The sequence below is a fragment of the Lactuca saligna genome, chromosome 5, assembly GCF_052625555.1.
Source record: "Lactuca saligna cultivar CGN05327 chromosome 5, ASM5262555v1, whole genome shotgun sequence".
NCBI lineage: Eukaryota > Viridiplantae > Streptophyta > Magnoliopsida > Asterales > Asteraceae > Lactuca > Lactuca saligna.
Window position 1 is genome coordinate 256843849 of NC_136421.1, and position 12737 is coordinate 256856585.

Sequence of the window (12737 nt, forward strand, 5' to 3'; positions counted from 1 at the left end):
GATAACTTGCATCTACAATAGAGAAACCTATATCCAAGCATTAGGGTTTGTATGAGCACATAGGATGTTCTTATGACCAAAACCCATCATTTTTTACTATTGCATTAGACATTCATGACTAAAATCTACAATTTTAAGTATCCTGTAGGTGAGGGAAGACCCTTTGGAAAGTCCCAAGTAGTGGCTGAAAGGAATACGAACTTAATGCTCAAAGCTGGCCAAGGAAGCCCTCACGAAGTGAGGAATGATCCTGTCACATCGTGAGAATGCATGCCATCTCGACTTTTTTTTCAGATTAGGCCACCACGTGACCCCTAGTGGCCACGACATGACGATGACAGGAATCGAGATTAGGCGAGTTGATGGGTTGAGTGGACCCGCTAAGTTGGGACCGGGTCGAGTTAATACTCACAACATAACCATGAGCTAGTCATGGCGTAAATGTGAGCTCTTGCATCTTGGACCTTTCACTTTGGGCCATTTTGGAACTTTTTTGGCCTATATTAGGCCTTAGGGTTCTCTGGTTGGGCATGGGCCATTAATAGGCCTAGTTTGGGTTTGGGCCATTATTGGGCCTAAGGATTTATGGGCTCAACCTTAGATAGTAACTAAAGTTCGCACTCATTATGTTTAGTGTGAGGAGCTGTTGTGCAGCAGACTTGGGTATGAGATTTTCTATCTTCTGATTGATGTGATTCTTATGATTGCGTTGAAGGCACTAATATCGGTCCATGATTTATTATGATTAGGATGCTAGTTGTATTTCTGATTCTTTTATGGGTGGTATGTGATATGTATATCGGGCGGGGTCCGATGCCAGACATGGCTTGATGAATGTATTGTATGCTATTTTATCTTTGTGATTTATGCATGTATTTTATGTGCATGTGTATGTCAGGTGGGGCCCATTTCATGTTACCGACAGATTTGTTCCAGGCGAGGCCCGATGCTTGTAGGGCATGGTCCATTGTATGTTTGATATGTATGGTATGATGTATTTTGGGGAACTCACTAAGCTTCGTACTTACGGTTTTCAGTTATGTTTCAGATACTTCATGATCGAAATGGAAGAGCTTGGGGTTATCTCATCACACACACACACACACACACACCATGATTGATCGACTTTCTATGATTTTCCTTTATGTTTTTATGAACATGTTTGGTTGGTGGTTTTATTATTATGAATTACAAAAGTTTTGGTCTTAAATTTTGGGGATTACACTTTGAGTAACAAAAACACAAATTTTGAGTCAAAAATGTGATTAGAAGCGATGAGAGAGGACCAAGATTCCTTCCTACAAAAAAGATGTGTGGTGGTCAATGTTGTGTCAGTAGGCAACGAAGAGGTGATGGGTTAAGATTTGATCAAAATAGAGAAAGACTGGAGGCAAGGAAAGGGAAAGGGTGATGGGTTAGCTCCCACTGTGATTTAGTGAACAAAATTGAATGTAATTGAATTGCTACCTTAATTATCCATTCCTTTTTCTTTCCTCAAAAAAAAATTCAATGCAAAAACATGTTGTACTTCGTGCAATATAATTTGTTTGACTTAATATTCAACATTTTGGTCTTATCATCCCCTAAATGGTTATCAATGTGTATTTTATATATATATATATATATATATATATATATATATATATATATATATATATATATATATATATATATATATATATACACACACACACACAAAACTAATATCAAATAAGAAGGAAAACTTTGGTAGGAAAGTAAAGAAAACTTTTTATATACATATTTTTTTAGCGAACAAACAAAACAAATCATTAGATGATTAAAAAGTAAAATGATTCACAATAAAAATATCTTCAAAAAAACACATTCATAATTCATATTTAAGTAAATAAAAAAAATTATTTTGATGACAATTTTAGTGAATAACAACAAAATCATCATAACAATGAATCACCGGAATGTTTTTATAGGAATTTTCTTTGTGAATCATGTTATTTTTTATTTATCTAGTGATTTATTTGTTTTGTTCTCCAAAAAATTATGTTGAAAAAACGTCTTACATTCCTAAAAAAATATGTTACCTTATATATATATATATATATATATATATATATATATATATACACACACACACACACACACACACACACACACATATATATATATATATATATATATATATATATATATATATATATATATATATAGGCTTAGATTATTTTGTTTTTACTAACTATTGTATGCCATAATGCATAGATCTGGACCACCGGATGGAATAGACTCAAAGATCATGATCTGAGGGTCTATGATATTATAATAGGGTAACATATATCATATAATCACACAAATTTCAGTTTATAAGGGCATTTTAGTCAATTATCCTATATTAAAAAAGGAAATTTTCGGATTTTTAGGGATAATTAATTCTTTATTTTTAAAAAACTAAATATTTTAAATTAATTCAAATTTAAAAATCCAATTTTATTCTGTCAAAATGACAACGATAAACTAGTAAATATATTTTCGATTTTATTTTTGCAGAATACATTTCCAATGCATATATTTTTGATAACTAACCTGATTTAAGAATTGTAGATATTATTCATATACATCCAAGTTGGGTCTATGATTTTGTTCTTAATAAAAATATACATATTCTTATGAACTAATGTCTTTCTACATTTTAATATAATTATACATATTCTAACATAATATCATATAAATGAATAAAATTGTTAAAAAATAGCATTCTTGAATATACAATTATTAAACAAATACTCTTGATCTTCTTCAATGGTCCATATAATCCACTTGATCTTCACATATATACTTGTTGAACTTGATTCCAAATATTTCTCTTGTATGATCAATATTGTATTCCTTCTCCGTGTAATTCTGAAAGATTAAGATACATTACTTGTTAGTATTACCAGTTAAACAAATATATTTGTTAACAAACATTCTCAAAAGACATTCTAACATAATGCATTTATAAAAATAAATTCTAACAGAATATATTATATAATGCACTTAAATCGTAGTCTTTTCTTCTAGAGTAAATTACACGAATGGTCCCTATGGTTTGCGGTAATTTACGTGCTTGGTCCCTAACTTATTTTTTTAACTTGGAAGGTCCCTATGGTTTGTTTTTGTTATGCGTTTGGTCCCTACTGTTTAATTTTGTTACGCGTTTGGTCCCTATCTTATCTAAAAAGACTATTATTTAGAGAGGAAAAAATGATGGGGTAGGTGAGGTAAGGTGAGGGGGTGGAATTAGGGGTGTGTTTATTTAAATAAATTAAAAAATCAAGGGAAAAATAGTCTTTTTAGGTAAGATAAGGACCAAGCGCGTAACAAAAACAAACAGTAGGGACCTTCCGAGTTAAAAAAAGAAGTTAGGGACCAAACGCGCAAATTACCCTAAACCATAGGGACCATTCGTGTAATTTACTCTTTCTTCTATATGCATAAAATATAAAATTCTAAAATATGTATAAATTTATTTTGTCAGAATTACTATCAACACATATTTTATGTAATATTTATATTCTCATAAAATGAACATGTGTTTGCATTCTGATATGAAAAAAAAATCCCAAACTTATACTTTTTCATGTAAATTCTGACAGAATGACAATTTAACCCTTTTCATTCATCTGAATAAAGGAGGAAAACATATTTAATTTGACAGAAGCAAAGCATATCTAAGTCTAGTCTAGTATAAAAAATTATCAAATGCAAAAATGCTTGCAAGAATATTTCTTAAGCTAAGTGTATATATATATATATATATATATATATATATATATATATATATATATATATATATATATATATATATATATATATATATATATATATATATTCCACATTTGAGATTCAATCCCATTAATACTTACATGTAAATTAGATAAAACTTTTTGTTATTAAAATCTAAATTAAAATGTCTCACGCTGAAACTTACAATTTGTCTCGTACAAATTGATTTATTGGAAAATATCTACATCCTTTTTTCAAACCCATAGAAAATAGCCGACATTTGAGATTCAAACCCATGAAAAATAGCCGCATCCTTGAAATATAGCATAGAAACGTCGGTTTTTATAAAATAGAATAAAAAATAGCCGCATCCTTTTTTCTACTTCATACATTGATAGGGTTTATAATCGGTGCCCAAATTTTTTTTTAGGGAAATTGAATATCAGCCGAATTAATAACAATCAATTTTCATGATTTTATTGACATATAAAAAACCTGATAATGTGTTTGATAGACAAATTTTTGGAAGTTAATTACAACTTAGATTAGTTTACCTCTCCTCGACAATATACGAAGACGATGGCGTTGGTGATCGACGATGGTATTGAGCGATAATATTTATTGGACTTGGGGAGGGGAAACATGGAATACGACAATATTGATGATGATGAAGGATCAATGTTTTTGTAGGGTGAACCAACAAATTGCCCTAATTCAAAAATTCTTAAATGTTTTAAATATTTACCATAATTAAGGGTAACCAAAATTACTATTACACCCTTTTATGATTTATTATTGAATTAATTTTTTCTTAATTTTGATTGGTTGATAGAGGTATACAATATTTATCGAAAACATTTAAACCTAATTCTCTCTCTCTCTCTCTCTCTCTCTCTCTTATATATATATATATATATATATATATATATATATATATATATATATATATATATATATATATATATTATTTTATTATTTTATTTTTTTAGTTTTTAATTTATTTTTTTAAATCAACGAAGATACTCCTTACTTTTCAAAATTAATATTTAGAAAAATGATTTTCACAACAAAATGATTTTTTAAAGAATATTTATATTTTTTTATATGAATATTTTAAAAAACATATATATATATATATATATATATATATATATATATATATATATATATATTAAAAGACATTTTTAATGATCCTATATGTATGCAAAAAAGTAAGCATATACATATACATATAAATAAAGATGTATATTCATATACATATACATATGCATAAACATATACAAATGCATATGCATAAGACAATTAAATACATATAATTATGCTTATGTATATGCATTTACATATAAATATGTGTATGTATATCCATAAAATTAAGTATATGCATATGCATATGTACAATAATAAATATATACATATTAATAAGATGTGCATTAGAATAAATATATACATAATAATAAGTATATATATATATATATATATATATATATATATATATATATATATATATATATATATATATATATATATATATATATATATATATATATATATATATATAAAAGACAATTGCAAAAATAATAAATAAATAAATTTGAGGAAAAAAAATATGAATGTACTTATGTATTTTTTTTTTTGAAAACGTATATTTGCACAAAAAAATATGAATATACATTAAAAGTGTATATTTAAAAAAAATTAAATCTTGTTTTCGAAATATAATGTATATATTCGTTTATTAAAAAAAATTATTATTTTTATTATTTTTGATTTTTTAATTCTTTTTAAATTAGCAATGACACTCTTTATATTACGAAATTGATGTCTAAAAAATGAATTTCTCAAAAAAATTGAATTTTTAATGGATATTCATATCTTTTTATGTGTACGCAAATTTCTAAAAACACGGCATATTCATATGCATATTTTTAAAAAATATTTTTAACACTCCTATATACAAGAATATATATATATATATATATATATATATATATATATATATATATATATATATATATATATATATATATATATATATATATATATATATATATATATGAAAATAGAAAAGATATACAAAGTAAGGTAGTGTTTGGTAATATGTAATTGGGAATGATTGAAATTGTTTCTTCCATTGGAATGGAATAGGATTGACCATTCTTGAAGAAATGTACTTCCAAAAGTTATTGTTCATTATTCATCCACGCGGTGTATTTTTTTCGCATCATTAAATGGAATGAAAAGTTACTATATATATATATACTATCTTCCGAATAAATTTTAATATGAGTTCATTTTTGTAGGATCTTTCCATTCGGATCCGATCTTAAGATCACATAAAATGATTTTAAATAAGCTGTTGATATTGACAACGTATTTCTAACGTATAATTAAAAGTTTATGTATTAAAGGCCAACGTATTTTTAACTACCACCGGAGATGCTTTAATTAATGTAGAGAACTACCACTACTTGTTGTGACAGTACTCTGGATCTGTATTATATATATATATATATATATATATATATATATATATATATATATATATATATATATATATATATATATATATATATATATATATATATATATATATATATATATATATATATAACCCACAATACCTCTCATCACTTCCACTCTACTCAAGATTTGGCTAGCTCTCTCTCCGGTAATATCTTTGTAAATCTCTATTTTTCGATCGTTGATTCTGCATGGGCAGCTTGATACACAACAACGGGATATGTCCAGAACCAGAACCAGGTACAGGAGGATGGGGCATCCAGATTGTTGAGTCTGAGATGAAAAACACTCAGAGTGGAGCCTACTTAACGTGGGAGGATATTGGGGTAACTGTTTCAAGCTCTAATTGGAGTGTAGGCAAAGAACAAATACTCACCGGTGTTACTGGTTATGCTAAACCAGGTGAGATTGTTGCCATTATGGGCCCTTCCGGCTGTGGCAAGTCCACTCTCCTTGATTCTTTGGCTGGTATGTAATCATATATAAATTAATTAATGGTTGTTTACAAATGCATGCTATTATAGATGTATTCCATGTAAGCAGATATTATGTCTTATTGCTAGAATCAGTGGTAACACAAATATACAATATTATATCTATATAAAGTACGTTTGTGCACATGCAGGGCGATTGGCTTCAAACATAAGACGCAGTACTGGACGAATTCTAATAAACGGTCGTAAACAAAGACTTACATATGGTACAATGGTATGGGAAAAATATTAATTCTCTAAGGAACTACTTTTCCTTTAATTTAGATGCAACATACATAATAAAGAAATAAACCAAATAACTAAATGTTACTGTTTTAAAATATTGCAGTCGTATATGGCGCAAGAACAAGTTTTAACATGGACTCTAACGGTTAAGGAAACAGTATACTACTCAGCTGAACTTCAGCTACCTAAGTCGATGCCAAAATCAGAAAAAAGACAGAGAGCTGATAGAATTATAAGGGAGATGGGACTCCAAGATTCTTTGAACACAAGAATTGGAGGCTGGGGAATCAAAGGACTTAGTGGAGGCCAAAGGCGGCGTCTAAGCATCTGTTTAGAACTCTTGACACACCCCAAAATTCTGTTGCTTGATGAGCCTACAAGTGGTCTTGACAGCGCATCATCATTCTATGTCATGAACCAGATTGTGAAGCTCACTCAAGAATACCAGATGACGGTTTTAACAGCGATTCATCAACCTAGTAGTCAAGTTTTCGGGCTTTTCAACAATCTTTGTCTTCTCTCTTTGGGGAAAGCAGTATACTTTGGTCCTACTTTTGCAGCAAACCAGGTTACCTTCATATTAATGATCATTTGAAACATTATTATAAATAGATATATCAGAAACAAATGAATAATATACTACTTTTGTTCTTTTTATCCAGTTTTTTGCAGTAAATGGTTTTCCTTGTCCAGATCTACAAAATCCTGCAGATCACTACCTCATGACTATAAATACTGATTTTAATGAGGTACGATAACTTCTCGGTGTTTTATGAATGTAATAAATTTCTCAGAATTTATTGTTATGCGCTGGGACGTATGTCGAACAACAAATTAACATCATTGTATAATTGTACATAATTATATTGTGGATTATTATTATTATTATTATTATTATTATTATTATTATTATTATTATTATTATTATTATTATTATTATTATTTTGGCAAAAATCGGTTTGTTCTCCGTTGATCTTTTTTTGGAAAGAAGACTGGACAGAAAGAGAAAACAACTTACATAAGGACAAAAGGGAAACAAACCCAAACTTCTCATTTACAATTATCAAAACTACCCTTGTCCAAGGCATTTCCTGCTTGCACCACAAATATGTTGATAAAAAAATTCGTCTTTTTTTTTTTTTTTTTTATTAGGATACCGTTGGTGGAAAGATTCTTGTTGAGAAAGTAATCGAAGAACTAGCAGCATCCTACAAGTCATCTAATATATATAAGAAAGTCCGTTCTGATATAGATACTCTATGTGGAGTGGTACATTACACTATGCTTTCTTTATTCTTTCATAAAACTAAAGTTTACATTTACTGAATTACGGATAATGAAAATTTTATTTTTTTGAAGGAAGGAGACATCATTGAGAAAAGAGGAAGTATGCAAGCCAATTTCATTACACAATGTTTGGTTCTAACAGAAAGATCGTTCATAAATATGTATCGCGATCTAGGATACTACTGGTTGCGACTTGGTATATATATTGGTTTGGGTTCCGCATTAGGAACACTCTTTTACCAAATTGGTTTGGGATTCGACTCAGTAAATGTAAGTCTTATGTTGTAAATCTCTGATACAGTAGATTGTTTGCATAATTAAAAAAAAAAAAAAAAAAAACCCGATCGCCAAACATGTTTTTTTAAAACGTGTTTCCATTCATCTACTATTAATTACCAATTAAGATTGATTATTTTGGTTCTTAATAACACAGGCTAGGATTTCAATGCTCATGTTTGTTTCTACATTCCTGACCCTTTTAGCCATTGGTGGGTTCCCGTCTTTCGTGGAGGAAATGAAGGTTCGTTGACATATCTTAGGTGTTTTTGGATAAGCAAAACGCATGTACAGCTTGAACTTATAATTCCTTTTTAATCGTTACTACATGTATCATGTACGTATATAGGTTTTTCAACTGGAAAGATTAAATGGGCACTACGGAGTTGGATCATTTGTTGTCAGCCATACCATCTCCTCAACGCCATACCTACTTGTGATCTCTTTAATACCAGGAGCTATAGCTTACTCCCTCGTAGGGCTACAACGAGAACCCAGGCTATTCATCTATTTCTCATTAGTTGTCTTTGTGTCAATGTTGTTGGTTGAAGGTCTTATGATGCTCGTAGCTGCTGTTGTTCCAAATTTGCTCATGGGCATCATTTCTGGCGCTGGGATCGTAGGATTGATGATACTGGGTGCAGGGTTCTTTCGTTTGCCAAACGATCTACCATATTTCTTCTGGAAATACCCTTTGTACTATATTTCACTCCACAGGTATGGATTACAAGGATTATACAAAAATGAGTTTAAAGGGCTAAAGTTTCCTCAGTACGTGGGAGGTCCTCCTACTATTGATGGTGAGATGATATTGAACAGTGCATTGCACATCGAGACGGGAGTTTCTAAGTGGATTGATCTTGGAATCTTGTTTGGTATGGCTGTCGCATACAGGATAATACTCTTTTGTGCTATTAAAGCGACAGAGAGAGTAAGGCCTATTATTAAAGCTTTCATATCGAAATCTACTTTTGGAAACTAGAAATGCTTCCAAAGAATCCCATTTGTCGTTTGTTTTATATTATATATTGTGAACCCGAAAGTCCAAGTGTATTCAGGACCTCGAATGTATGACTTTCAATTCTTCGTCTATCGTTTTTTGTTTCCCTATACTTGATCGATCATGTACCATACTTATATGAAAATGTTAATTTATTGGGGCAATTTTATAAGTTACGATCCTCATTCCTCACGAGTTTTGTTTTTCTCTCAACATCCGATAACGTGCCACACTATTCCACTTGGACTATGTGTAGTTTAATCATGGATTATTAAAAATTTAACAGTTTTTTTTGTTGTTTTATATAATTAAAAAAATTATAAAATAAGTTAACATATATTATTAGTTAACTTAGTAAATTAAATTAATGAACGTAAAACGAATTAAACTTTTAAATATATAATAATAAGAATATAAGAGATATATAAATTATATTTAAACGTTTAATTTGTTTTTAGTTCAATAATTTATGATAAAACTTGGTTTTTGAAAATATCAAGTTTAGTCCTTAAGTTCAAAAAACCTCACAGATGGTCCATGTGGTTTCAAAACTTTTAATGTTTAGTTCTTCCGCCTAACTATGTCAGCTTTCTACCGTTAAGTAAGGGGTATTTTCGCATTTCAATACGTAGGGACCATTTATGAAGGTTTTTTTTATTATTTTAAATAAAAAGATAACTAAAAAATAATTATTTTAATATATAATGGTCTCTCTCTCTCTCTCTCTATATATATATATATATATATATATATATATATATATATATATATATATATATATATATATATATATATGTGTGTGTGTGTGTGTGTGTATGTGTGTGTGGACATGCTTGTGTTATTTGCTTCCAGTCACCATAAATTCAAACATCACCTGTGCTTCCCTTACTCTTCATCTTCAATTATTTTCCCCTTCGTTAATGTATGTTTCACTTTCATTTTTCGAGTGTTTTTTCTTTCTTTCTTTCTAGCCTTGTTGGAATCATCGGTTTCTGGGGACCTTCAAAGGATTAACAACATTCCCTTGTTTTTCTATTTCTCTAATTTAAGGTATTGGAACTAAATTAAAGTGAAGTTGACAAACACCCTTGAAAACCTGTTACTACTTTCCCTTTTGACACATGAACAGGTTGAGTAAGATATGGTGCTAGTTTCTCATAATTTCTGCCATTGGAATCCATAGCAACTGCAATCCCAACTTGCTCGATAGCTTCCACTCATTCCCCCGCTGATCCATCGAGAATAGGAACTTGTAATTGCATATGAAACCTATCAATCTAACTGAAGATTTCTATAACGTCAAGATAAACACACACACACACAAATATCACACAATCGAAGATTTGGTTATGAGTTTACAAACCCATAAATTTGCAGAAAATCAAAGAGAAAGAAATATGTAGAAAATCTAACCTAAACGTATGCATCATGTATATCCTTTCAAGATCCAGTTTTATATTCATGATGTTTTCAAGAAAACCCCCATGTTTGCAGCAGACGCGTAATCTCACTAATACTCTCTCCTCCGATTAGGGCTTGAAACGATTTCGACTTCATAACTTTGGGTTGTGTTATATATCATTTGGGTTTTAACCTAACACAAACTATAGAGGAAGGAAAATGTAGAAGTGACATTTGAAAGGAGGAGCTAGAAGGTAAAGGAGGATATGAACGCTAATGAACCACAGTAGACACGAAGGAAACATGAATGAAATTAAACATTATCCTCCGATTGATGACCGATCGTGAAGAGGATGAAGCGATGAGGGGTATGGTTCGACAGTGGATGGCGATTCGTGAAGGGAAGGGAAGAAAGCTCACAGGCGGCTAAGCCCAGTATTCCTGGGTCGATTGATAGCGACGAGGGAGATCGTCGGTGGGTATAACGTGGTCGTCAACCATGGAACAAGTGAGGGAACGATATGGGTAAGGCAAAAGGGAACGAATGTAGAAGCGAAGAACAAGGATATCTGCTAATATTTTTATTGGTTTACGAGAGAGGGAGAGAGAGAGAGAGAGAGAGAGAGAGAGAGAGAGAGAGAGAGAGAGAGAAAGAGAAATAGAAAGACAGAGAGAGAGAGAGAGAGAGTAAGTGAGAAAGAGAAAGAGAGAGAGAGAGAGAGAGAGAGAGAGAGAGAGAGAGAGAGACCATTATATATTAAAATAAATATTTTTTAGTTTTCTTTTTATTTAAAATAATAAAAAAAAAACCTTCATAAATGGTCCCTAGGTATTGAAATGACGAAAATACCACTTACTTAACGGTAGAAAGCTGACCGAGTTAGGCGGAAGGACAAAACATTAAAGTTTTGAAACCACAGGGACCATCTGTGAGGTTTTTTGAAATTAGGGACTAAACTTGATATTTTCGAAAACCACAGAGACCATTTTTGAAGTTTTGTCATAATTTAATTTATTAAGTTAACTAATGATATATTTTAATCGTATGTTATAACTTTTTTAATTATATAAAACAATAAAAAAAAACTGTTAAATTTTAATAATAATATTTTATTATTATAATATAACACTACTAGAAAAAAGGATGTTTTCTTACGGAAAATAGCTACGGAATGGCTACAGATCACCTACATATAGGGACGTCCTAATTTAGTAACGAAATAGCTACCGAATAACTACGGATGCTAGTCTGTAGTTATTCCGTAGTTAATTAGCTACAGAATTGCTACAGAATAGTTACAGATACAATATCAAACCATTAAATGAGTAAGAGATCTCGAATGTGCACACGACTTTATGAACGATATTAATAACTATAAGTTGTTGAAAATAAAGATAATCATGTATAATAGATGTTTGAAAAAAGCGAAGAGAAAAAAACGATATTTAATGCCCAAAAAATCAAAAATAAGAAAAATATGTAGCTAATCCGTAGCTAATTAGCTACAGATATTCCTTATTTTCGATTTTCCGGATACTAAACATCATTTTTTCCGCTTTGTTTTTTTTTCACACCTCTATTATACATTATTATCTATATTTTCACAAACTTATAGCTATTAATATCATTCATAAAGTCGTGTACACCTTCATGATCAAGTATTCGTTTTACAGTTTAACAATGTAAGGACTATACTTTTCACCAACTTGTGATGAGTGTATTTTTGTATATGTATATTTACATACATGAATTAGTTGTGGTATATGTGTACGTGTATGTGTGTATGTATACGTGT

General features: G+C 30.1%; 1 protein-coding gene across 1 annotated transcript; it reads left to right on the top strand.

The window, feature by feature from the left end:
• Positions 1-6358: 6358 nt before the first annotated feature.
• LOC145047469 (ABC transporter G family member 1-like) lies at positions 6359-9712 on the top strand. Its single transcript, XM_078995739.1, has 8 exons — positions 6359-6726; positions 6884-6966; positions 7081-7545; positions 7640-7726; positions 8130-8246; positions 8337-8534; positions 8698-8784; positions 8890-9712. Exons 1-8 carry the CDS (start codon positions 6450-6452, stop codon positions 9520-9522), a joined length of 1947 nt encoding a protein of 648 aa, XP_078851865.1. The 5' UTR covers positions 6359-6449; the 3' UTR covers positions 9523-9712.
• Positions 9713-12737: the final 3025 nt, after the last annotated feature.

What these genes read in the sequence shown, in the direction of transcription:
- LOC145047469 (XM_078995739.1), top strand. Translation starts at nt 6,450, where the DNA reads ATGGGCAGCTTGATACACAACAACGGGATATGTCCAGAACCAGAACCA. An exon ending in TAGATACTCTATGTGGAGTG is followed by an intron (nt 8,247 to 8,336) that starts GTACATTACACT and finishes ATTTTTTTGAAG; the next exon opens with GAAGGAGACATCATTGAGAA. An exon ending in CTTTCGTGGAGGAAATGAAG is followed by an intron (nt 8,785 to 8,889) that starts GTTCGTTGACAT and finishes GTACGTATATAG; the next exon opens with GTTTTTCAACTGGAAAGATT.